The sequence below is a fragment of the Doryrhamphus excisus genome, linkage group LG2 (genome assembly GCF_037039965.1).
Source record: "Doryrhamphus excisus strain RoL-2023G ecotype Guam linkage group LG2, RoL_Dexc_Guam_v1.1, whole genome shotgun sequence".
Lineage (NCBI taxonomy): Eukaryota > Metazoa > Chordata > Actinopteri > Syngnathiformes > Syngnathidae > Doryrhamphus > Doryrhamphus excisus.
This window is the reverse complement of record NC_136358.1, coordinates 860,900-888,832: the sequence shown is the minus strand read 5'-3', so window position 1 is coordinate 888,832 and position 27,933 is coordinate 860,900. Positions and strand designations below refer to the sequence as shown.

Sequence of the window (27,933 nt, the reverse complement as noted above, 5' to 3'; positions counted from 1 at the left end):
ATAAATGGGCTTGTCGATATAATATAATATAATATAATATAATATAATATATTGACCTACCTACACTGGAATGGTTTGAACATGTTTAATGTACAAAATATCAATTAAAAGTGTCCCCAGCATCCTAGGATTTGTCTGTATACGTTTGAACAGCCCTGATGTAAGCCTTCGGCAACGTAATAAAAAATGAAAAAGTCTAATCTCACCCACTTTATGTTATTTCTGTGACGCAGGTAGGCAGCGTGTCAGTTTCCTGATTCACCTGGTTGCTTCTTCTTGCCCTCTGGCGCAGCACCGAGGACAAAAGGAGCCTTTATGTTCAGTCGGTCCCTTTCGGCCTCCTCGTCTTCATCGTAGGGCTCGTCGTCATCATCCTCCACATCACTGTGATGGGGCGTGGAGTGGACGGAAGCCGAGGGAGAGGGGGGCACCGAGTAAGGTCGGGGATAGCGGAAACCCTCCGTCTGAGGAGACAAAGGAAAGAGACTGTAATGAGCGTTGATACTGAAGAGTTTAGATGTTCAAAAGCAGAAAGGGAGAAGAAAAGGAAGAATTCATGGGCCAAAGTAGACAATTTGGGGGATTTTTTTTCTCATTATATTATTATACCAATCTTGTGACCTTATTGTAAAATATTAAACAAGAACAAAAACAACAATGGGGCATTTTAAAGAATATCTGCATTAATTCTGGCTGGGAGGAAAGTCTTATATTGGGACACATTGCACCAATCAGCAATCAGCAATCAATCCTCTCCAAAGTGATGGCTTGTCAATCATCCAAATGTCAAGCTGTCAATTAAAACCCTGACAAATGTGGGTCAGAGAACACAAAAAACCACCGTGCACATTACTGGGAACACGAGAACACCTCTTGAGACCCAGCGATGCATTTTTGTCCTCTGTAAGGGACACGTGTTTGACAGCCAAATATGTCAATCATGTATAATTCTTTACACAAAACACATGGCTATTAATGTAGCCTATTTGCTTATAATATTAATTTCTTACCTTCAGAGGGGCCAATGGGTCCACTTTAAACTTGTCAGGGAAAGCTCTGCTGAGTGCAAGGTGGCGTGCATGTACATAGAACTGTTAACGACAAGTCAGCAAATGCACCATCAATGACAAACTCATTATGTAGATAATTTTTTTTGCATGTGTTATTCCCAGTGGTGTAGCCTGGGTTGCCAAGTGTAGTACATACTTGCATCTGCTTCGTTTAGTGTAATTGTCCGCTCTTAAATCCAGCAAAAGTTTAGCTGCTAAACCAAGTACGAGCAGGTGATTATTTATAGTTGTTGACGTTTCTCTGACCGTCCCCTCTCAAATACTATAATGTAATTATAAACTATAAGTCAACTATAAGTCAAAAATATAAACTATATATATAATAATTATGCTATAGTACCACAAAAGCAACCCAGCTGCCCCCCATGACCGGGGTCCAATGCCCTTCTAAAGGGGTAAGTGTAGAATGCCATAGGTTTTGCATGAACCAACCCGTCCCAGGTATCTCCAGTCCAACAAGTCGGATAACCTCTCAGCTCTGTTGCGTTGGATGATGCGCTGACGACGTGACTGTTGGCAGAAATTGAACATGAACTGAGTCAACTGGTTACAGGACTCCTCCGCAGAACGGAACCGCCGGTCCACGATGTAAATACCTGAAGTCAGGAAAGAGGGTTTTTTTGTTTTTATTCAAAAGTACCGCTATCTGCACATGTGTGTGTGTGTGTGTGTTTATGCACACCATAGGCAGCAGGGTCCGATACATGCTCCTCCATGAAGCAGCCAAAACCAGAAAGATTGGTGGTTACACTGGGAATGCCCATAACCGTGCACTCGCCTGGGAAAGCAGAAGAAAGCACCTCATGAAGGGTACGAGCTAAGATTTTCCAAAATACATTTGTGACAGTAAAAAGCCCTGAGAAGTTGATAAAGCAATTGTAGTAACCGTACCTGGTGTGTATCCCCAAGGCTCATAGTAAGAAGGGAATACTCCAAGGTTACAGCCACGGACAAAGTCCTCATAGTCCATGGGCAACAGGGGACTAGTAGAGGACAAGAACTCAGGATGGAAGATAACCTGGGAAGGACAATATAGAAAGTGATAGAAAGCCTTCATACAATACGGGTATTTGGAAAAATATGTCTCTGAGGTCACACAAATGGTTTGGATCGGTACCAAACATTAAGACACACATTTTCGTGTATTTTCCAGACTATAAGTCGCACTTTTTTTACATAACACCTTTTCTGTTCATGTTTATTTTTTGTGTAGCTGAATAACCATTGTGTTAGCATATCTTACACCTATTCAGGCTGTTCTCTATTATTTTATTAATGTTAGAACTTGCCTTACAAGATGACGTAATGTCTGTTTTGGTCAAGTAGTTTGTAAAATAAATTACCTACAAAAATGCAGTGCGACTTTTTCTACCTATTTATTTAACTTATAGTCCAGAAAATACGGTACTTATTACTTGTTCCAAAGGAAGGAGCAACGTCAATAAAAAGTCCTGACCATCAATTGTTACCATGGTGGATTATAGAGGATAAAACAGTTCCAGTTATGAATGTTGAAAAATGACAAGTGACTCAAATCACCCATGGTTTACTCCTTCATCACTCATTATTTAACATTTGACATCTAAAAGCAAATGGAGGAGCGACCCACTGTATACCTTGATGCGGTCATTCCTGGAATTGAAGAGGCCAACGCGTCGGATGTTACTCAGAATGGGATCTGTTGAGTCATCCAGCATGTTGTGGGTTGTCACCGGAGGGAGGCTGTGTCTCTGTAAATAGAGTGTACATTATGATGTTATTATGACTGGCAAATGGACGGGTTGCCGACCCCTCCCATAAAAATTGTCAATCCCACTGGTGGGGTTGTTTTGCTGCCAGTCGCGAGTGAATGGATGGAATGAAATCATGAAGAAGGACGACTACCTCCTTATCCTTATCCTAATCCCAGACTTCATATTTATTATAAAGGACTCTGCTTTGTATGAAAAGTGTGATATAACTGTAGTTATTCGCGACCAAAGATGTACAGTATTTATACGTCTTCTATGTTTTTTGTGTTAGTGGCAAAAAGAGATGATGACGCAACTCCACAATAGAAGAGAGCATGTGTGGTGCAGTTTTATGAGGAAAAAATGCATTTTCTAAGAACTCGGCCTGCAACTTTCCCATTGAAAATACATGTTCATGCGTGCATTGGTGAAAATATGGTCTCAAAATAACGTTGACGATAATAGCTTTTTATTTGCAATCATTATTCGCCCAGCCTTGTCTATATTTAAAGCGTGCTCTTATTTTGGTTGTTTCCTGTTCATTGCCGGTTGCCCGTTCTGTGTTTCTTCATAGCTTGCAGATATTTTTGTTATATTTGTCTCAGTGGTTATTGATGCTTTTGGGGGCGGTGGGGCTTTTTTTCGCCCTTTTTTATTGTTTCCCCAGACATGTTTTCACTTCTTTGGACTTGCGGCCTCTTGGCTAATAAACCGAGGCTCGCCCATCAACTCACATCTCTGCACCAGGGTCCTAACAACCCAGTTCGTCACGCCACACTTGTCATCAGCTCCATTTGCACTCCATTTCAAATATCAGAAATATTGACATTAGCATAAATTCATTTCATGGAGAGACTTTTTAATAGGCATTTGGATTTTAACTGTCTACTATAGCATACATCACAATGAGACAACAAACCTATTAAACCACAGTCCACAGACAGCTTCAGTCAGCTTAGTTATTGCAGTGGCTTTCATTCATGGTTTTCCACACACGGGGATGGCATACCCCACCATTTTTTGTAATTCATGAGCAGCGGGCGCCATCATTTCATTTTATCGCTACTCTACTTGAGAAATGTCTTATCCATTGGTAAAAGTAGAGCTGAGGTTGTCAAAGTGCAGTGGAACTCCATCTTGCAGATGGTTTTCAACATCTCCCCGGTGGTAGAGAAGATAAATGAATGGAAGAGTGGAAAAAAAATGACCGACAAGTGGGAAGGTCATCCATAGCGTCTGTAAAATTAATTAATATTTATAATAGAGGGGTCAGAGTCCAAAGGGAGCCAAATAACATGCATGAGTGCCAATTGTGGTTTTAATTTGCTCAGACAATTATATGTAATAAAAAGAGACTAATTGTACTACCTTGTTGATATTATCTTATGTTTCTTAGTTGTATTGTTATATATTGCTGAAAAATTATTTGTTTGATTAAATATTGCCAAAAGTCTGCATTACAGACCTGAACGTGATCAGGGAATTTCCACTAAGAAGGATTCCTTATTTCTAAATAAAATATTTTCCTAGTTAGAACATTAAAAACCTGTTTATAACCTTTTAAATATGGTTAACATTACTAGAGCCCTCTAGACATGAAATAACACCCCTACAGCTGCCTTTACACTCGTATTACCCTATATACATAGGAGACAATAACAAATAAACTTCTTGAATTAGAATCAATGGTTTGAATGTGGGTCACATTGATATTTATACATATTTTTTAATTTTATAAAAAAATATGTTTTGAAAATACATTTATTTAAAGCCACAGATTTGCATTAATAAGTATTACAATGTCAGGTTTTGATACCTAAATTTTCATCTTACACCTATGTCACATTTTTAAATACATAAATGTTGTAACTGTATTATTACGCTGTACATCTTATACTTTGACTTTTTTATACTTTATTTAAGTTAGCTACATTATTACCTGTGTGGCATAGATGGCTCTCTTCATTATAGTCAGGTCATCACGGTCCAGAATGGAGTTCATATCAGGGATCTGACCTCTGAGGATAACAACAGAAATAATGTTCAATTATTAAAGAAAAAACATGAATTTTGACACGTAGAGTCTACTTACTTTAACAAAGCATCGTACAGGCGTTTCCCAAATTTCTCTTTCACAGTGTGGGCGGTATCCCTGTGAAATAACAACAAACTGAGCAAGGACATTGAGGTGATGTGTGTATTTGTGTATGAGCGGATATTAATTGCTGTAGCATGAACATTAATAAAACACAGTGCATACCACAGCTGTTTGCGTATAGCTTGCCCCTTCAGGGACTCCACATTAAAGTTGTTGGTTTTCGCTGGCATGATAAAGAAAACGACCACTGTCAGATCATTTCTGTGGACCTACGCAAAAGGGAGGGAGAACAGAAAAGAAAGATTTGCACGAGTAGAAGAACAATGTAAACACATTGAGTGGATTGCGCTCAAATGCAGGCCACACCCTCAGTAGGTAGTTCAGCCTGGAAAGCGACTCAAGGAAAATATCAGCACCCTTGTTGGAGAACTCATAGCGTCCGGCTATGAAGAAGAATAAGGTTTTCTCCAGGTTGAAGTCCAGATGTCTGCCAAAGTGAATGGAAGAGAATCAGAACATCACACAAGTCAACAGTAGACATATAACATAACGTATTTTAAGAAACATTTTTTTTTTAAAAAGAGTCTACCCACCCGTAGAAGTGTCCTCTGACAAACTCCTGGATGCGAGCTTTGTTGATGGAGTGTAGGTTCTGGAACTCATGCATGGCAGAGAACTTTTTCACATTCAGCCCATTGGGAGTCACCGTATCTGTTTGATCAACACACACACTTTAGGTGAAGAACAACGACAACAATTATTCTCTTAAAGGGATTGCGAGAGAGGGAATGAGGGGACTTGCAGAAGCAAACTGTATCAGCTGAATTGGATTGGGCGAACTGGTAACTGGGCATCATCACCATTATGAGTCATTACTAACACAACTGATTGACAGTCGGTACAGTGTCCTTAGGTTTGTTCATCATTGTCACTTTTGGTAGCGGTTTTGGAGCAGGGGTACCTTTCTTGGTCCGCACACCCTTGTGGACAGGGACGCTGGTGAGTTTTCAGTTCATGGCAGACATCAGCCTTGGAGGCTCCTGGGTCTTTTCTGAACATACTAACCAATTCCCTTTCATCTGAGGGTGAAGGTTTTCATCCAGACCAGTCCACATACGTAACTTGTGTGAACTCATGGTATGGGATATTGGAATTTTCAGTTGTTTGGAAATGTCTCTTTCTCAACTTATATCGACAAATCTTCTTAGATGTTGACTTTGTCACTTTTTTATGAGTATTGGTGCCAAACACATCCCTTTCTACTACCACAAAGAAACTAATTGGCTGTAGTCAATCATGATCACAAACAAGAAGGCAAGAAACAGGAGAAAAAATGGACGCAAAGTCCAATCATTCCACCCTGGAGTAAAATAACCCGCAAACGTACGAGCGCCTAACCCTGCCTACATTTCGATACGTGGGTACAGTTAAGCAATATGTCCACCTGGCTTCCTGTGCAGGATGTGATTGGCCTCCACAGCAGTGATCTGGGAAACTGTGGTGAAGACGTGAGAACAGTGGACAGCAGCTCTCTCCAGGCAGTAGCGATGGTAGATCTGGCGTTCACCAGCTTCCTTGTCAATGTTGAACTGCAATACATACACACATGGGGAGGAAAAGGCATTCATTTTGCGTAGTTACGTATTATGTCGCCGACTTTGTCGCCAAATCTGGCGACATTCTGAACCCTCTTGGCGACATATTTCCTCAAAAGCCAATAGCAACAAATCTAGCTACTTTTTCTGTTGTCGTTGGAGAATTTTCTGTTATTAGGGGACTTAAAAGTGAAAGCACGTATGGTTGTGTTCTCACAGAGCACTTTTATGTCTCTTCTACAAGGTTTTGCTTTTTAATTGTTATAATATCATATGCAAATAACATGCAAATGAGCTGAATGCTTCATCTAGCGCCTTTTCTTACTGAGGAGCTGGCACACATTTGTTGATGTGCATGCTGATCGATGGATCATTCTCACCCGTAGACAAGACATCATTCAAAATCAATATGATTCTTTCCTGAAGGTTTTAGATGTAAATCAACATGAATCTGGCTGGGCAATAGTATTGATTTATAACTGCGAGATGTCTGGTGTTTTATTGGAATCCTCCCCATAATTATGCATCAAGGCAGTGTGTTCTCAATATGCCATGTGGAAAATAAATAGTGGATATCATTTCAACAATAAAATAGATTAACTCAACATGGATTAACTGTTCAGGTCAAGGCTGCACGGCGGACGAGTAGTTAGCACGCAGGCCACACATCTAGGAGACCCCAGTTCAATTCCACCCTCGGGCATCTCTGTGTGGAGTTTGCGTGTTCTCCCCGTGCATGCGTGGGTTTTCTCCGGGTACTCCAGTTTCCTCCCAAAAACATGCTAAGTTAATTGGCGACTCCAAATCATCCATAGGTATGAATGTGAGTGTGAATGGTTGTTTGTCTATATGTGCCCTGTGATTGGCTGGCCACCAGTCCAGGGTGTACCGCGCCTCTCACCCGAAGACAGCTGGGATAGGCTCCAGCAGACTCGCGTGAGAATAAGCGGTAGTAAATGAATAAATGAATGTTCAGGTGAAACTTTTGTGGTCAATTACCCACTGAACCAGTGAGTGGCCTTTTGCTCCCCATGTTGACCTTTACAACGAGCCAATTAGAACCCCTTCCTCTGACCCAATTACGCACATTTCAGCAGCATTAATGATACTCTAAGTGTTTGGAAAGGTCTACAATCTTTTTGTGTTTGTGTACAAAATGACATTTTAAAACATCAGTTCCTACATTAAACTTTTTAGACATAAAAGGAACCATGACAACTAAAAAACAGTAAGAAATTACTCACTTAAAGTACATTTTTGTCATACTGCTTGTCATAAATAAACAAGTAACTATGAAATACGTAACAAACAAACACACAATTTAAAATGTACCAGTGAGTATTGTAAGATTCTATGTATGGGTTGAGTAAAAAAATATAGATTCACTTACTGAAAATCTGCAGCAATCCATATTTTCCCAGTAATTAACTTCGAGAACACTTTCCAGCAACCAGCCATGAAATACTTTTATTTGACTATGATTTTTCATGTTTTGTGTCATGTGATGTATTGAATGGTCTATTTGGTTGAGATTATCATTACTAAGATGAATATGATGAATATGATTAACAATGCAAAGATTACCTTGTCTAGGTTGTTGTAGAAGTCAACATTCCCTGCGCAGAGGTAGCGGCCCAGAAGAGTGGCGTGGGTAGTGAAAACCGTTGCCATGGGGATCTTACGAGAGCGTGACAGAATGAGCCCTGGACCTGCCTGCCACTCATGGAAGTGAGCGATGACATTCGGCTTGTCTCCGAGCTGGTCTGTTAACTGGGGAATTTGGGACCAAAATATACAAAAATGAAACAGGACAAAAAGCAAAAATACAAAATACAAAATAGGCAGGAACTATTTTATTTGTGAATGTCCCCCCAGGTCATGTCTTAGGTTTTCCCTGAACCAGATGACCTGTCATCTTCCAATCGGACACGTCCAAATCACCTCACTCGGAGGGCAACTGCTGTATAGTTGATGCCTATGACCTGAGTTCTTCTCTGCTTCTTCACCCTCGCCTTAAGGAAGAACCGAGACACCTTTCTGGGGACTTGTGTGTGTTCTGTCGGACTTCTAGCTTTTAGATGATTCGCTAAAAGCCACTGTATGGCCGAACACAGAGGTTAAAGATAACAGCTGGTCAGACAGAAAAGGAGCCATGGAGCTATGCTAGGAGACATGACATTGGTCATACCAGCAGTCCAAACACTTCCTGACCTCTTTGAAGAACCAGGCAATCAGAGAGCCCAGGATGAGCGCGTCGTTGGCTTCCCTGTCTTGGTACGGAAGACCAATGTTGCAGGTCTCCCACAAGTCCCCCTTCCAACGGTCCAAGTTCCAGGCCGCTGAGCCAATGTCAAACAGGATCACATAGGGACTACCCTCGATTAGCCAGCGGCCAAAATAAACCTGGAATCAAAAAATGTTACTCATAGTATTGAATGTCTGTGGATTATGAAAACGTCTTTGGTGGCTGGATTGACACTGAAACTGATTTAGTGTCTGTATCCAATTGTTTGAGTTGTTGCTTTACATGTATTTTCATGTGACCAAGTGTCAAAATCGGGCACATATTTTATGTTAAGCTACATGTTACATTGTACTGTATTGTATTCCTTATTTGAAAACAACTCAAATTTCCACTTTTTGGCGCACCACAAATAAACTTTGAATTGAATAGCAGAGGCATTTACTCAGCGTCTTATTAGCATGTTTGCTCTCGTGACGTCATGTCAGACACAACAATTATTATGTATTTTCCTAGATTGTTTTCTATGAATTCATTGAAGACATATATACTAAGAACAGTTGCATTGTGATATCTGACAAGCTATTCAAGCAGTAGAATTGTTAAATTGCTTTAAAATTACCTTAAATGGCCAAAAAGGATAAGCTTGAAAAAAAATTAGCTCGTGTTTACGTGACACTGCCATTTTGAGCAATTCGTAACCTGACAAAGTCACATGACTGTCACATGACCATTCCAAAATGTTTAATGAGCTTTTGACAGAAAGAAATGCATTTAAGCGACACTTTAAAGTACTAAGAACTTTAATTAATTTAATACTACAGTATCATTATTAGCACACCGCATGGATGTTATGGGGGTGTATGGTGTACGACTGCCATCTAGTGGCCAACTATATCCATTACTACATTTAAGAAACTACTACAGTAAACATTGACTGTCATAGTAAAATAGATTTTTACAAAACATATATATTTTAGAATATGTGTTTATCATTTTCATTAGTGCACAGAAATTCTAAAATAATTATTTATCTCCCTTAGGAATAATTAGTGATGGAGAGAGTGTCATATTCTTGTGTACCAGGATTTATGCATGAAACCTAATGGGCACCCGAGTGACAGCTAGTACGCATGAGCCCTGCAATTTTGTTTTGTGCGAGTGCATTTGTTGTGGTATTTGAAATCAGCTCCTTCAATCGCTAGAAAGGACACGCATGCAATGATCTCTTGCCTGGCAGCCATTGTGGATCAGAGCATCCATGGCCTTCCGGATGCTGGGAATCGGCGGGTCACAGGCCTCCACCTGTGTCTTGAAGTTGTGCTCAAAGTACGGCCCCAGCATGAAATAGTTCTCCCCCCATTCGTCCACGGTGACTTTAGCCTTGGTCTGGATCACAGTGTAGATTCCTCCGACTGTAGGAACACAAAACATCACAATCAATGTTCATAATATTTTTCATACATTTTTGCCCAATTATCTCTCTGTGCAAAACTCCCAGTGATAAAAATAAACTAGTTTCATATTTTATTAACCCAGACTCATTTTTTTATTTTGCTGGAATGTGAAATCAGTTGATGAATATATCACACTACAAAAAACAACAACAGCCAAAGTAGAAATATCAGCTGCAATTTAAAAAATGTTTACAGATAAAAAGTTGAAATCAAACCAAAAAAAGCTGTCATTTTACAAGAATAATGTCGTAATACTAATGCAATTCCAACAATATATAGTATCCAACTCACAAAGCACGTCTCCGGTCCTCTTATTGCTAACGACACTTCCTCATTCTCACGAGACGACCGCGAGATAGGTTCATGAACACTCGGAAATCGAAAAAGTGTAATATGTGGGTATGTGTGGTCTAAATAAACAGAAAAACAAAGAAAAACAATAAGCGGATATTCTTATCACTCACTAACATAACTCTTAATGTGAAAGTACAATTTGATACATTGAAGTATGCTCGGAAAACAAATCTAAACTCAAAACGTGAATTACTGCGTGTCTTTGAAATCAACTTCATGGCTCATAATGGCTCATAATGGTCAACGTGTGAATCAAATGCTGTGCTACTATTAAAGAGACTACTGTTTTTGTTTTGTTTTTATAATAAAAAAAATGGTGATTAAAGTAAAAATAATTTCTCACAGTGTATGACTTCTTTTGATTTGCCATTTACACAAAACAAATGCTGAAAACTAAACATAAAAAAACACCAAATATTAGTTTTGAACGTTGGCATGTATCCCCAGGAGTTGTTGATACTGGTCTGTGTTGTGCAATAGTGGTCCACGTCCAGGATTTGTTATGGTGTAACATTTAAAACATGTGGAAATGTTTTCTTTTTTCCTCTAGTCTCGTACTTGGTACCAGCAAAGACGACACCGATGTGACGATTGACGTCAGAGCAGAATGACGTGAAAGGACATAAGAGGACATAAGAGGACAGCATCTATGGACAGCATGACCACTCTTGGCAAATTAGTGGACGATACTGACATGAATATGAACTTATTGAACTGAACATATTATTTGGAAAAACAACATACAGGGTGCCCTTGAAGTCTGCACTAACGAACATACAATATACATACAGTACAGTACACTAAATATACATGTTTTTGTCACTATATCGTTACTATATGATCACCTTACACATGTTAAAAAAACAAAAAACAAATCATACTAGAAAGGCAGGAAATGAAAAAATTGTAAAAGTAAGTAAGGTAGGATTTAGTAAGTGTCACTATATAATAATAATCATAATAATAATCTAAAATATAATTCAAAATGAATACATTAAACTTAAAATCGTTTTTATATTAATAATTTACATGATATACAGTTGTGTTCCTAGTAAGAAAATGCACCTATTATTATTAAATCAGAATTTTGTATACACAAAAATGATAAATACCAAATATCGTATTTTAATTTTAATTTTAATTTTAATTTTAATTTTAATTTTAATTTTAATTTTAATTTTTATTTTTATTTTTATTTTTATTTTTATTTTTATTTTTATTTTTATTTTTATTTTTATTTTTATTTTTATTTTTATTTTTATTTTTACAAATGCAATATTTAACAAATATTTGTATGAATGAAAAGGAAAATAAATACAAATGACAGGAAATGCAATATGAAATACGTTAAATAAGTTAAATAAATAAAATAAATAAAATAAATAAATGAATAAAATAAATAAAATAAATAAAATAAATAAAATAAATAAAATAAATAAAATAAATAAAATAAATAAAAGATTAGCTGAATAAATAAAAACAATACAATAAATATATGAGTATATATATGAGTATAGACGCAACATAAATATAACGTCCATCTATAAAATGTTCAAGGCAAACATGAGAATTTGACTTAATATGATCTAATATCATGCTGCACAATGCACTGTGATATGGATTTGCAGAAATATGTGTTCATGTTAATAATTTGGTCGCCAATATTGTAGCAATAGCCAGAAGCACTTATCTGCAGCTTAATGTTTAACCCTTCAGAGGCCATGGACTGTCTCCACTTACTCTGGCTTCCAATATTTACTCTGTGAGGAGCTCAGAGTTTGACCCAAAATGCAACACACGAATTCCAAATGATTGCCAAATATGTGATCAAGTATATGATTTCTATTTTTTTGTTTATGACCTGACCATCTCACCTTTATTGGTGACTTCCCAGGCCACCTCAAAGAGCAGCAGGTCCTCCACAGGTAGCTCATCTTCCTCCCAAGCTGGCAGCACGCCACTTAGAGATGTCATGGACAGCGACCGTGACAGTGGCATCTTCAAAACGTGTGGAATGCAAACCGCCGCCGAAGGAGGACAACACGACAGGAAATGGATGTGCGGATGGATGTCCAGTCCTTCTGGAGACAGGAGAACAAGACAGATACAGGGTGAGGGCGGGGAGTATATAACCTCTACCCCGCCTACCGCCATCAACCTTTAGCCTACCAACACACACACATACACGGCCAACACGTTGGGGTGAAATGTTGGGTGGACATTATGCGTATTGTGAAAATGAAATATAAATGGTCACAAAATTCTTCCATTTTTCAGGACATGTATCCAAACTTTTTCCGGTGAAAATTCAAACCAAAGATTGTGAGGCCATTTTTCGTTCCGTAGTACTCCCATGATGTGGATGTCATTACGGTAATCCGAGGGATTGCCTCACAGCAGCCCAGAGAAGGCGAGGCTTTCATACAAAGCAGAGTGGGGGTTTGTTTGCAAGGTTTCATACGACAACATCCTGCAGAAAAGTCATTTTTATCTGCCGTTTTGTCTTCCGTTTGCGCTCTCATGTCACACTATTGTTGTTTTGGTCGGACGGCAAATAATATCAGCATCGTTTTTTTTTGTTTTTGTTTTTCAACACTGAAACCAAAACGGGCAATTACGTTACGCAGCACCGCATTTCCCTTCACTTATTCAAACTACAAACCCAGGCGTCAACATTTCTGCGAAAAACGATATGAATGATGCATTTGACGGCCAGAAAGGAGCAGACTACTTCCAGCCTGTGAGACGTCAAAGCGTGTGATTGGCTGCAAAGGTGAGCAAGGTCACCTGTTGGGTGGGGTATAAAAAAGTCTGCATGGAGCGTGGAGAGAGTAGTCAAATATTGGCGTTGATGTCGTCTGGATACACAGGAGGAGGACTTCATATCTGCCGAGATGAAGCTTGCAGCTCTGGTTGTGTTGTGTTCACTGATGGCTTGTCAGGGAGCGTCTCTGCCAGGATTTATCCCCGTGCAGGAACCGCGGGGAACAGGTATGATCCGTCTATTATATCTATATTCCATAAACGACTGATATAACTCCTATTGTGTCACGTAGCAACTGAATTTGGAATACTGAATATTATCAGCCATAATGAAGTCAATAAAGTGTATGTCATACTAATATGTAATCATCCTTATCATCATAAAATACTGTAATACACATATGTAATGTAATGTTGAATTTAATTGATCATTTCAATATTTAAAAAAATATATAACTGACAAAGTTGTTTAAAAATGAAAAAAAAATACATATCTTATGCATTATATATGAGTTTATACGACACATGTATTTATATTTATTTGTTTAATATAAGTCCAGACTTTAGGTACACCCTGTAGAGTACAGTACAGTACTGCATTGTACTATATATACTAAACTATAGTGTATATATGTATATAGATAAAAGAATACCTGGATAAAAAAATGACACTCATTATGCAAATGTCAGTGGATCTATTAGTGTTCCTTGTGGGACACCATTTCTGCTAATGCAAACTCCAGATGGATGGATGAATGGATAGCTACCTAGCTCTGTAGATGGGTAGAAATAACCTTTGTTATGCTAATAACACAAGTGGTTCATGCGCAGACCTCACAGCTAGGAGACCAGGGTTCAATTCCACCCTCGGCCATCTCTGTGTGGAGTTTGCATGTTCTCCCCGTACAAGCGTGGGTTTCCGGTTTCCGGTTTCCAGTTTCCTCCCACATTCCAAAAACATGCTAGGTTAATTGGCCACTCCAAATTGTCCATAGGTATGAATGTGAGTGTGAATGGTTGTTTGTCTATATGTGCCCTGTGATTGGCTGGCCACCAGTCCAGGGTGGACCCCGCCTCTCGCCTGAAGACAGCTGGGATAGGCTCCAGCACCCCCGCGACCCTCGTGAGGAAAAGCGGTAGAAAATGAATGAATGAATGAATGAATGCTAATAACAGTGGACCCAATAGAGTTCCCTGTGGGACACCACAAACTCCCTAAATGGATATATTGATTGATTGACAGTTGTTAATTGTATGTACCCTGCTTCTATAGAGCACAGTTGTCCATGTCCGGACTGGAGTTAGATTTTGTTTGTGATTCTCAAGGTTCCGTCCTCATTGAGCTGAGAAGGAGCACCTTAGGAGACGTTTCGGAGGATCCCAGCCTGTGTCTCTCCATGCGAGAAAACGACGCGCAGCAGCAGCAGCTCCTCTGCAACGACCGCAGGAGCAAATTCAACGTGAACCCATTCGGCCTTCGTTTCGGGAAGCGCTACAATCAGGGTTACATCTACAGGAGAGCTGTTAAAACGGCCACAAGAGGTCCATTCTCACCTGGCCAACCGGAGGTGCTGACCTGAAGCAAATGGAGACTTGTGCAGGACCACAAAAATGTGCCATGTGATAAGTAGAAAGGAAAACACGTGATTTATCTTTGTACTTATTAAACACCCGAGCAAAAAAAGCTTTTTTAAAAAAAAAACATTTTATGTAATGACTAAATTTGACACAAGATGGCAGTAAAACGCCATCGTTTAAATTGCTGCTAGGAATGTACCGGGCAAGAAAAACATAATTAAAATGGCATAAATCATAAGTATTGCCTTGACCAGAACTTCATTTTTGAGTTTTGTTGTGGTTATTTCTATTTACTTCCTGTGTGCACTGTCCCTATTGAGACATTTTCTTGATATATTTTTGTCATAATCAGCTCCCAAAGAGTGTTTTTGTCAGTATTATTATTTCATATTTCATGTCTTGTTCTCCCCACCTCTCACATAAAGTCAGCTGGGATAGGTTCCAGCTCACCTGTGACCCTGATAAGAACAATGATGAACAAAAATGAATGAATAAATACATATTTAAGTTGAGGTGTATCATTTTTTCAGGAAAAACCAATAAAAACAAATTTGCTGGATTAAAAAAATGTGATTTTGTTATTGTTTAAGCCACAGAAGTCTACACTTGAATAAATATCAATTGACAAAATTATTTTTATTTTTTTTAATTAAATATTTTATTATATTTATTTATTTAATATTTTTATATTTTTTATTAAATATGTATGAAATAATGCCTATAAGTAGTTATTTTCCATTTAAATTATTTCCATCAGTAACTATTTTTTAATAACTAAAAAAGCTATAATTTTCATTTAATTAAAAAAATGTTCATTATTATTGTTTTAGTTGAAAATACACAAATTCTTTACATTTTAATTATGAGTATAAGTGATTATATACATGACTGTACACATGCATATGTTTCTAAACATCACAATTAGAGATGTCTGATTATCGGTACTGATAATTATTGGCCCGATAAAAATGCAATATGGGTTGATATCAGATTTTTTTTCCCAATCACAAAAAACAATATTTAACTGGTATCGGGAATTGACAGTTGAACAATATAGGCCAAATAAAAGTCTGTAGTCTACCGTGCCATTCCAGTTTTCATATAAGAAAATGAGGGAAAAGAAAACAATAAAAAAATAAGAATAACTTGCATATCTAAAGGGCCATTTGTCGGGTGGTTGAATTCATTTATTAAGTGCTTCTATCACAGACACAACTTGTGCACGCTCAAGATCTGTTGTCTTTATGGAAATGTGCTCTGGAAAAACTGCTTCATAAGACACAAAGGCAAGAGGAAAAGCGTCGGGTTCCTTCCGGATACATCAGGTTCTATTTCTTTCACATTGAGTATGGGAATTTGATGAAATATGCAGACAAAAAACATTTTTGGTTGTGCTTGAATCTGCAGCGGAAACAATCAAAAACACAAAAACACTTTAGTCACAGTTTAGGATAAAATGTGCTTAACACTCCATCACGTCATGATTGAAAAACACTGGTTGTTGTGCTTGAACAGGATGATCAAAGTCCGACACGGAGGAAAGACATCAAATGATGAAATTGTGCACGTTGATTGGCATCTCTGGATGACGGCGGTCTAACACTGAAGCTCACACGTCCTTGAGGCCCTTCTGGATTCCCCACAGAGTGTCGGCGCTCTTCTTCAGTTGGGCCACTTCGGCCTCCGTCAGGGTGACATTGATGACGCTGCTCACGCCGCCGTTGTTCAGAACGCACGGCAGGGACAGGAAGACCTCCTCCCCGATGCCATGCATGCCCTTTGGTAAAAAGACATGTATGCTTACAGTTAAGGAAATACATAAAGTGGTGTTTCAGTGTCTCAGATCATCATACAAATGTAAGTATTCGTCAATGACAATACAACCGATCACAAAATGCAGTCAGGCCATTCCAAAGTCTCCATTTTGTTTTTCTTCAGCCACTCAAAGGTGGACTTGCTGATGTGTTTTGGATCATTGTCCTGCTGTAGAACCCAAGTTGGTCTCATCTTGACGACTGGACATTCTCCTTCCATTCCAGCAAGTCTTCCAGGTCCCGAAGCATCAAAACCAGCCTCAGACCATTACACTACCGCCACCATATTTTACTGTTGGTATGATGCTCTTTTATTGAAATGTGGCGGTATTTTTACACCAGATGTAATGGGACACACACCTTCCAAAAAGTATAATCCAAAGAGTATTTTCCCAAAGGTCATCAAAATGTTTTCTGGTAAAAAAAATTTTTTTAGATGATGCTTTTGTGACCTCTTGGATTAGTTGTTGGTGCGCTCTTGGTATAATTTTTGTCAACTGGCCACTCCTGAGAAGGTTCACCACTGTTCCATGATTTTGTTATTTGTAGATAATGACTCTCACAGTGGTTTGCTAGAGTCCTAAAGCTTTAGAAATGGCTGTATAACTTTTTCCAGACTGATATATCTCAATGAAGTTATGTTTTAACGGGGGCCTAATCACTTTTTCACACAGGACCATGTAGGATTGAATTTTTTTCTCCCTTAATAATAAATAGTTTCACTTAAAAACTGCATTTTGTGTTAAGTTGACTAAATTTGTTTCATGATCTGAAACATTTAAAGGAGCAAACACCTTTTCACGCTGCTATGTGGAGAAAAGACACCGCACCACAGTGGGCAAGACCAAAGAGCTGTCCAAGGGAGAATCCAAATAATAACAGCCTTTAGTCTATACGCCATCATGTGATGGCGTATGAGGGAATAGCATCATTTTCACTTTCTTCTGAATGTATCTGACCTTGACCATGGTGGAAACAGGGTGGACACGGCTCATGTTCTTGACGATGCTCTCGGTCAGGTCGGCCACGCTCAAGCCGATGGCCCAGTTGGTGTAACCCTTCAGCTTTATCACCTCGTAGGCACTTAAAAGCAAATAAAAAAAAGATGTATATGTGAATACACTGTAACACTTGTGAGCATACAAAAATAACCGTGTGCTAAATGCGGCGTGTTATTATACACTGACATTCTGTTCAACAAGTCGACACCAAGGAAAACACTGCCCTCTAGTGTTTTGGTAGAGATTTGCAAGTCTCGAGCTCAGCCTTGCTTATAAATAAAATATTTTCATAGAGCATAGAAAACCTGTATCGTTCAAGTATCAAGTATCATTCCTTTAGTGCTAAACCTCACCATTGATGTATACATTTACACATTAAAACATAAACGTGCCACCGTTTCTTTGATAGCAAGATCATCCATTTAGACCTTCTACATGCACGTACTAAATCTTTTTCTAGCGAGCTTCTCCAGGCCAGAGTCGAAGCGGTTAAAGAAAATGCATGCACGTATGTGGTATGTGTAGCACAGTGTGCTCATAATTACATAAGTGAGTGTTGGATGCTCTTAATACGCATTACTCCACACAGATTGCATTAAGCTGACCACAGCTGCAAGTAGCAAACCCGCGGGGCCGTTTGTACTAAAACTGTTGTCATCGGTTGGCCTCGGATAACAGAGACACTCCCGACCTTCCCGCTGAACATAATCCGTTCACGAATTGATTGGTGATTATTTACCGCCTGTGTTATTGTCTCCAATGTGACATGAGTACACTCAATAATTACATGAACGGTGATTGAAAAATCGAACGACGACAGTACGCTCAGACCAGATCGGGACACGGAAGACTGTCAAATTCACTCTTGTATTGTATATATAAATTCACTGTTGTATGTACAGTTATGCACCACTTTCCTTTGCAAAAAGTAGTTGAATTTGCATAAGAAGTAAGATGGCAGGAATTCTCCGCAGCACGTAGCGGGGCCGCGTGAGGGCTAACTAATCCTTTCACCAGTATGAGTCAAGCCAATGGTAATCTGGAATGCTGCTCGGTAAGTAGAGTCCAGAAGATGACATTTTTATTTTGTATTTGTTCCACCTACTAACTACATCTTTAGTTTAAATAATATACTGTATTTTCCTGAAACCATAGAATGACTATTTCACTCTTTACCAAATAATAAATTTCAGTATTATTAAATTGATCTTCTATTTCTGGCTACATTCACAGCTAAATGTGCAAGCAACAGCCAGTGTTGGTTTTGATTTTGTTTATGTTGACAACCGCTTAAGTCAGCCGGTCCGAAGGGCGTCGACTTAAACGTGTTTTACCGTTTGAATGATATATGATAGCGAGCATTCCACCCATACACAGCATACCTGTCAACCACAGCCTTATGTGTGGCATTCCACTGTTCTTTATCAGCATCAGTGCCGATCTCAGCATTCAGTTTTTGCAAGTTGACCCCGGCGACATTGGCGCCGCTCCACACAGGCACTGAAACAGAAGAGTGCTGTATTAGCACTCATTTGACACGTTTCAGCATTCCAGCAAAACAAAAGGTCCGCAGACACCCACCGCTGGTGTCCCCGTGCTCGCCCAGGACCCATCCGTTGAAGGAACTGGCGTGGATGCCGAGGCGCTCGGCCATCATGAAGCGAAAGCGGGCCGAGTCCAGGTTGGTGCCGCTGCCGATGACGCGGTGCTTGGGCAGGCCGCTCAGCTTCCACGTCACGTACGTCAGTATGTCCACTGTGAAGGGTTTACAACACCAACATGTGACACATGACGCCTTGCCCCGCCCACTCCAAATGTGGTATTTACCAGGGTTGGAGACAACGATGAGAGTACACTGCGGGCTGTACTTAATGATCTGAGGGATGATGGACTTGAACACGTTGACGTTTCTCTGCACCAGGTTGAGGCGGCTCTCACCCTCCTGCTGACGGACTCCGGCTGTTACCACCACCAAGCGAGAGTTGGCCGTCACCGCGTAGTCTGGAGTACAAGACTCATGTTGACATGTGAAGTACTAGTACTAGGGAAGGTGCTGATGTGCTGCTGGAGTCCTGACCTTTGTCTGCAACAATCTTGGAGGTCTTAAGGAAAAGGCTGCCGTGCTGCAAGTCCATCACCTCTCCCTTCAGACGATCCTCCATCACATCCACCAGCGCCAGTTCATCACAAAGATCCTTACAAAAGAACACCAAACCACTCAATTCTCCCAGTAGGAGGCTCAGTGTCCAACATGGCTGCCGATGTGACGTATAAGATGCCGAGGAGGCAGACTTACCCGCAGGAGGATGCTGATTGCACAGGCCATACCCACTTGGCCCACCCCCACCACTGTCACTTTGTTCCTGGGGGGCTCAGTGGAGGTACCAGGCAGAGGGCTGATCAACTTCTGCAGGACCGACGACATTATGGAACTGTAGGAGAAAAACGTGATGACATCACGCGGTAGCGGTGATACAGCTTTAAGAGCCGACTCTTTGATCTTTGCTAAACATTGCAACGCATCACAACACATCGTAACTCAACTTCTGTATGATTGACGATGTCATGGAACTGGAGGGGAAAAGTGATATTTACATTATGTAGTAGTGATGATACAGATGCGTTGCAACGTATGCCATTGCAATGCAGCGCATTGCAACGCAGCGCATTGCAACGCAGCGCATTGCAACGCAGCGCATTGCAACGCAGCGCATTGCAATGCAGCGCATTGCAACGCAGCGCATCGCATCACAACGCATCGCAACCATCGCATTGCAACCATCACATTGCAACGCATCACAAGGCATTGCATCACAAGGCATCGCAACACATCACATTGCAACGCAGCGCAACGCAACGCAGCGCAACGCAGCGCAACGCAGCGCAGCGCAACGCAGCGCATCGCAACGCAACGCATCGCAACGCATCGCAATGCATCGCAACGCATCGCAACGCATCGCAACGCATCGCAACGCATCGCAACGCATCGCAACGCAACCATCGCATCGCAACCATCGCATCGCAACCATCGCATCGCAACCATCGCATCGCAACCATCGCATCGCAACCATCGCATCGCAACCATCGCATTGCAACGCATTGCAACGCATTGCAACGCATCGCAACGCAACGCATTGCAACGCATTGCAACGCATCGCAACGCATCGCAACGCATCGCAACGCATCGCAACGCATCGCAACGCATCGCAACGCATCGCAACGCATCGCAACGCATCGCATCCCATCGCAACCATCGCATCGCAACCATCGCATTGCAACGCATTGCAACGCACTGCAACGCACTGCAACGCATTGCAACGCATTGCAACGCATTGCAATGCATTGCAATGCATCGCAAGGCATCGCAAGGCATCGCAACGCAGCGCATCGCAACACAATGAATTGCAACTCAACAAATCGTAACCCAACGCATTTGCATTTGCTTCACAATGCAACGCAATGCAAAGCATCGCAGTGCATCACAACGCAACGAATTGCAAGTCAAGAAATCATAACACATCGCAACGCAATGCATCACAACGCAATGCATCACAACGCAATGCATCACAACGCAATGCATCACAACGCAATGCATCACAACGCAAAGCATCACAACGCAAAGCATCGCATCGCTTTCACATCACAACACATAGCAACAAAACACATGGCAACACAATGTGACATGACGCTGTACAACACGACACATGGCAACATACGACATCGTAACGCAAGGCAGCACATCACTCCTACAAGTTGTGTTTGACATTCGCGGATATCCCAAATTCCGAGCAATAAAGCATAATAAAGAAAAGCAGGGCAAAGATGAGTTTGATCAAACAAGACAAAACGGTAATGACATCAAGCCGAGCCATGAGCTCCTCTAGCAGCTCCTCTAGCAGCTCCTCTAGTAGCTCCTCTAGTAGCTCCTCTATAGTAGCTCCTCTAGTAGCTCCTCTAGTAGCTCCTCTTGGAGACTCTTCAAGATTTAGCTGAGCACTTTACATGCAGAAACAGCTGCAGGCTTGATGAAGTGCAGTTTCCCATTGGGATTATTTCCAATGAAGAATAAAAAACTGAGATGTGGGCCGCAAATGACCCCCCCCCCCCCCCCGGGAGTTTATTTTAGCCTAAACTCCAAATCTTTTGGACTTCAGAAATTCAACTGTAGGCCAAAATAACTCCATTTTTCATTGAATAGAACAGGTCCAGGCACATTATTATTATCAAGGTCAAAAGCATGAAGTGGTCACAAAATGGGGACACTGTTTTTTTTTTTTCCAAATCTACAGAGGCCTGCCTCTAAATCCAGTTTAACACGCTTCAGCTGTACTACTTTTTAAATCAGCCAGCCAGGACACTGAGGCTGTAATATTTATAATATATTTGTATCAAATCTATATCTTAACAGGTGTTATAAGAGGAGGCGGTTTGGGTGCTGAATGCAATGCAGCCTGATGGTCCAGACAATGGCACCAATAGCAAAATGACACATTTTAATCTGCAAAAAAAACCAGCCACATATTTTTATATGTTATTATATGTGCAGTTTAGACGGGTTTAAAAAATACCCCTTTGGACGCTTATGTAATCGTGGCTGCCATCTTTATTACATTTTACGGATGCTGGCGCATATTTCACCTATACTCATGTTGAATTGTGATTGGTATGGATGTTTGTTTTGAAACATAATGAGGTGCAAAGTGTCAAGTTAAATAAATGAGCCACTTTGCATCGGTAAATCCTGCACTGGTGCGGTGGAAGTATGAAATGAGTGCAAATTAGCAGAGTAATTCAACTCAAGCATGCAAAAATGAAAATGATAATAATAATACGAACAGGCTTACGTGTGCGGGTGTCTTTTATCCGTTATATCGGGTCCTGGTGGGAGGCAGGTGGCGAGTCAGCGAGGAGGCTGCTGGGGAACTGGAGAGAGACAGAAGGAGGAGGATGCAGATCATACGTCACAGATCGGGGCTTTGTGCGTGTGCGTGTGACTTGCAAACATATAATGCAGAAAATATCCCGAATTAAAGGATATTGTAGGAATACTACAGTACAAATAACGCGTGGTTCGCGTCCGTCCGTCTGTGTGTGAGTCCACTAAGATAAGTCCAGTAATGCAAGTTTTCAGCGCCCCCTAGCGACCACGGTACCACAGTATGGCCACTTTTTCATTCTCAACTGATGGATTGCGGACTAAAAAAAGTGAATAGCGGATGTGGATGGTAGCAAGCGTGGGTGGATATATACGTACTTTGCACAATTCACTGTATTTTGATCAAACCGTTGTACGTAATATTGTTATATTACTGTTATGTTGGGCTGTTATACTGTAAGACAAAGTTGAAAAAAGTCATCCATTTCCGAGAACGACTTCGTTCTCATTTGTTTACTTGAGGATGAAAGGAAGGACACTTTCCTCTTGCTTCAGGCAAGCTTTTATTTTGAACGTAGCGGCAAAACAGAGCAGTTTAGCATTTAGATTAGCATGGCTAGTCCTTCTCACTTACCCCGCTCCCGCCACATTCCCAAGACGAAGGTCCTCATTTCATGGCTGTCTCAGGCAATGCCTGTAACATAAAATTACCACTTTTTTTCTCGAATATTTTTTTCTCATAATACAACAATTTTTTGTCGTAAATTTACTCTATTTGTCTTATTTCTGGAAATCTTAGATTATTTTCATAATTAGTAGAAATAGGCATCACCTGAGACAGATATGACGGGGGACTTAGGTGACATTTGGCCAGTCGTAAAATTACGACTTGTTTTTCAAGTTGTAAATTTATGAGAATCAATAAATTAAGTAGAAAAAAGGTAAATAAATAAATAAATAAAAAATAAAAATAAATAATGTGAATAATAATATAATAATAATAATATGAGTTTGATCAAAAATAATAATAATAATAATGTAAATAATATGAAAAAATTGTAGATTTACAAGAAAAAAGTTCATAAATTTATAAGATTTTTTCCAATCAATTTATTACTTGAGTCTCATGAATTTAAAACTTGATTTTATTTTCTCGTAAATGTATGACTTGATTTTTGTAATATTACGGGTTTTTTCTTGTAAATTTAAAACATGATTTTTTGTAATATTACAACTTTTTTCTCATAAATTTACTCAGTTTATTCTCAAAATCTACGATTATTTCAACACCCTGTCGTAACAGGCATTGCTTGAGCAAGGGTATTTATATGACCCTTGGTCACGGGTAATTGTGGGTGATTCGTTGTCATATTATGATGACTATTGTCAGTTTTCCGTGTCTTCTCTATGGCTCTAATGTTGTACTCGTAAAATGCTGTTTGCTTCATGATGCAACCACAGATCATTGGAATGGGCCTGCATTAGCTGCGATGAATAAGATGTCCCTAAATGCTCAGCTTAGCACGGTAGCAACGGTAGCAACGGCAGCAACGGCAGCAATGGTAGCAACGGTAGCAACGGTAGCAATGGCAGCAACGGTAGCAACGGCAGCAACGGCAGCCTCCAGTGTGCATCGCAGCAAAAAAAAAAAAAAAAGCCTGCAGCCAACGGGGTGTCATACATGCATGAGAACACGCTGTACCCGACAACCCCTGCTGATGCTGCGCACGTGATGCCATGATGGCGGTGGTGATACCGGCTGGTACCCAATGGAATGTGCTGTTTCTTCCCCCATCCAATAGCACGGCAGCATCAATGGGCTGCGTCAGGAGCTTTTGTTGGCGTGTTTGAGGACCGTTACATTTGAACCATGAAGGGAGAGGGGAGGATTAGACCAGTTCGGGGCAGGGGGGGCGGGCCTATGGTTACATAACATAACAAAAGCTCCCCATCAAAGAATGAGCCTCACGGACATGTCAGAATCAACAATATTGGCCTGTATGTGCTGGCTGACTTCAATTCAAATGCTAATTTTATGCTAGTCTTCTATGGTGCTTTTCCTCACTAGGGGCTCTAACTTTGGGCGAGAGGTGGGGGACACCCTGGATCCAATACCAAGTAAATATGGGGCCAGGATACCAATACTGAAACCATAAACACAAGGGATGTCCGATAATTATCCGTACCGATAATTAGTATAATAGTCACATTTATTGAGATTCTTTATTTTTTTACTTCATTGTTCAATTTTATGCTTAAAAAGCTTAATTTTGGGGAAGAATACATAAAGTAAGGTGAAATATGCATTTTTTGATGAGTAATAGGTAGGGATGTTTGATAATTATCAGTACTGATCATTGATATCGGTTGATATCGACATCGGATTTTTTTCCCCCGATCATGAAAACCAATATTTACAAAATTCTGTATACAACACATACTGTATGTGTTCATTCCACCACAGGAGATATGTTACACTTATCGGTATCAGTATCGGCTGATATCGGTATTGGAAATTGAGAGTTGGACAATATCGGTTTTCAGCAAAAAATACAATAATAATAATATCATATATTATTATGTATATATTTTACATACATATTAACATTATATACTGTATATATATCATACTAATTTTATTGCAGATTATGTTAATTTTTACTTGACATGATTTTTTGTAATATTACAACTTTTTTTCTCATAAATGTACTCAATTTATTCTCAAAATCTACATAACAGGCAAAATGTGTAAAATTACGACTTTTTTTCGCAAATGTAGTACTTTTTTTCTGATGAATGTATGACTTTATGCTCGTGAATTTCTTACGACTATTGTCAAAAGCTTAGATTTTGTTTTTCAAAGTAGCCAGGATACCAATACTGTATAATAATATCATATATTATTATGTATATATTTGACATACATATTAATATTATATACTGTATATATATCATAATAATTTTATTGCAGATTCCGGTATTTTTTACTTGACATTTTTTAAGATCATTTTTATTTATTTATTTTTTGCTTTAAAAAAAACACTGGACATCATTTTTAGGCCACCCAGTCCGGCCCCCATGGTCATGTGACCAAGCACATCATCACTGAGCTCTGACTGGCACGAGACTGGAAGGTCAATGAATGGACGGATGAACGCGTTAGCACACAGACAACGCAAGACAAGAGTCTTGCTGACTCTTTGCTTTGTCTCACATGCACGCCAACAGGATATGGAGGCTTGCAGCACCGAGGCTGCTAGTGGAGACAACTCCACACCTCCACAATACGACATCATCTGGAGCGCTTTGGTGTCAGTGTTTACATAATAACATGGAAAATGAAATACTCACCAGCGACCATTTAGACCCGCTTCGCCAGCTTCTCATATCTCATTTATTGCGGTTCATTGGATTCCTTCAAAGTAGAATTAAATATCAATAAATGGAATATTTTCATGGAAACAACCCAATAGTCACTTTTACACTCCTGTTATTCTTTGTTTACATTACATTGCACAGGCTACGGGATCTCAACTTAAAAAAGTGTTTCAAACTGAGTGAGGAAGAAAGTCAAAGTAGCCAAAAATTTACCACTTCCACACGGAATGAGAGGAGATTTGGGGTTTTAATCCAAATGGCTCCGGGTTTATAAGATGTTCCGCTGAATGTCCTGAAAATGTTATCTGCCGTTATACTGTATGTATGTAGTTTTGTCACAAAAGGAACGCGATAACAGAATACATGGAAATCACTTTCCATGTTTGAGGACACGGCGGTAACATGACGATCCCACATATAAATGAGCTCCATTTCCTGTGACCCATCCTCGCTACCTTCTCCAATAAGTAGGCCCGGCGAGATGCATCCATCGTTCCGGCAACCGTGTTGGCCGCATACAAACAGCCTACTTTATGAGCAACCAAATGGATTGTAATGACAGAAGGGCGTGTTGCTATGACCCGGGCGAGGCATGCTACCATTAGATGATGCATCTTTCCATGTGTCATACTTTTTGGTTCATAAAATGAAAAAAAACTGCCTTGGCCACTTCCTGTCTTAATAGAATACAAAACGAGAGTTCATCTGCAGATTGTACTGATTAATTCAGTGTTCTCCAAACATAGATTTGAGGCTGTTGCTTGGCAAGACAAAGTTTCAGCTCTCTTTAAAGACATTTTATGGGATTAAATACCAAGATACTAACTTTGTGGATTTTCTCAATTTTGGCCTCACCCCACCACATCACATCCCATCCCATCCCGACGGGTCTCCTATCATTGATTGTTATTGCAACATAGGCTGGTAATTAGAAAATACAAGCTAATTGGCCCCAATCAACTTCTATTCAAAGTGTAGAACATCCACTAATGGTACAATATCATGTAGTCCACTGCTTTAATATTTTATGCAGCATTTTTTCTTTTAAATCTATGACAGGCTGTAACATAAAATTACGACTTTTTTTCTCGAATCATTTTTTCTCACAATACAATAATTTTTTGTCGTAAATTTACTCTATGTTTCTTATTTCTGGAAATCTTAGATTATTTTCATAATTAGTAGAAATAGGCATCACCTGAGACAGATATGACGGGGGACTTAGGTGACATTTGGCCAGTCGTAAAATGACGACTTATTTTTCAAGTTGTACATTTATGAGAATCAATAAATTAAGTAGAAAAAACATAGTACGGTTATGAAAAAATAAATAAATTTACAAGAACAAGGTTTGGAAAATTACGAGAAAATAAATTGTCAATTATTTTTGCAGTACATTTATGAAAAAAGTGTAGATTTACAAGAAAAAAGTTAAATAAATTTATAAGAACCGTCTATTCGGTTCAAGGGTATATCTGTTCTGTAAATTTATTTTACTTTTTATCACACCATTAAATCATAAAAGTGTCAAGACTGACAACAGTCTGTATGTTCACTTCAAGAGTATAGCTGTTCTGTAAATTTACTTTACTTAGTATCACACTAGTTAATCATTTAAGTATACGTTTTCACCGACTCAGTGTCTGTGTATGCAGTGTCTGTTCGGTTCAAGGGTACATAACATCCATTCAGTCAAATTCCATCACAATATATACGTAAGTATATATGCTTTTCCTGACAACATTGTGTAATGCCGTGACTGTCATTTCAAGGGAACATAATTGTGTATTCAGGAATGCAGTACTACCTTTAAGTTCCTTGTTTTAAGTTAATTGCAGCGACACCACCAAGTACCTGGCAAAATAAAGCCAACAATTAAAACAATGGCCAGGTACGTCAAACAGTGGGTTAACATCGCCCCCTTGTGGGCAAACATCAATTTCAATTAAATTAAACAGAAGTGTTGGGATATTCAAC

The 27,933-nt window shown here is 39.7% G+C and overlaps 3 protein-coding genes across 8 annotated transcripts; 1 reads left to right on the top strand and 2 right to left on the bottom strand.

Moving 5' to 3' along the window:
- Positions 1–37: 37 nt before the first annotated feature.
- gys2 (glycogen synthase 2) lies at positions 38–12,585 on the bottom strand. Of its 4 annotated transcripts, none has more exons than XM_058065963.2 (16): positions 12,421–12,585; positions 9,969–10,150; positions 8,705–8,896; positions 8,078–8,263; positions 6,343–6,487; positions 5,492–5,609; positions 5,265–5,385; positions 5,061–5,167; positions 4,893–4,952; positions 4,740–4,818; positions 2,687–2,800; positions 1,962–2,088; positions 1,753–1,848; positions 1,503–1,666; positions 1,011–1,091; positions 38–464 (listed from the first exon to the last, which is right to left on the bottom strand). In XM_058065963.2, exons 1-16 carry the CDS (start codon positions 12,542–12,544, stop codon positions 246–248), a joined length of 2,115 nt encoding a protein of 704 aa, XP_057921946.2. In that variant the 5' UTR covers positions 12,545–12,585; the 3' UTR covers positions 38–245. The 4 variants fall into 4 exon arrangements, 3 of the variants coding, with proteins under 3 accessions (XP_057921946.2, XP_057921947.2, XP_078650719.1); XR_009128956.2 differs by having other exon boundaries at positions 396–464; positions 1,503–1,580; XM_058065964.2 differs by lacking the exon at positions 8,705–8,896.
- A 689-nt stretch (positions 12,586–13,274) lies between these two features.
- kiss2 (kisspeptin 2) lies at positions 13,275–15,360 on the top strand. Its single transcript, XM_058065977.2, has 2 exons — positions 13,275–13,537; positions 14,636–15,360. Exons 1-2 carry the CDS (start codon positions 13,441–13,443, stop codon positions 14,887–14,889), a joined length of 351 nt encoding a protein of 116 aa, XP_057921960.2. The 5' UTR covers positions 13,275–13,440; the 3' UTR covers positions 14,890–15,360.
- A 692-nt stretch (positions 15,361–16,052) lies between these two features.
- On the bottom strand, positions 16,053–22,818 carry ldhba (lactate dehydrogenase Ba). 3 transcript variants are annotated; one of them, XM_078794586.1, is made up of 8 exons: positions 22,547–22,812; positions 19,999–20,134; positions 19,780–19,897; positions 19,530–19,703; positions 19,284–19,457; positions 19,085–19,202; positions 17,661–17,784; positions 16,053–16,664 (listed from the first exon to the last, which is right to left on the bottom strand). In XM_078794586.1, exons 2-8 carry the CDS (start codon positions 20,125–20,127, stop codon positions 16,497–16,499), a joined length of 1,005 nt encoding a protein of 334 aa, XP_078650712.1. In that variant the 5' UTR covers positions 20,128–20,134; positions 22,547–22,812; the 3' UTR covers positions 16,053–16,496. The 3 variants fall into 3 exon arrangements, with proteins under 3 accessions (XP_078650712.1, XP_078650711.1, XP_078650706.1); XM_078794585.1 differs by having other exon boundaries at positions 19,284–19,703; positions 22,539–22,818; XM_078794580.1 differs by having other exon boundaries at positions 19,284–19,703; positions 22,547–22,817.
- Positions 22,819–27,933: the final 5,115 nt, after the last annotated feature.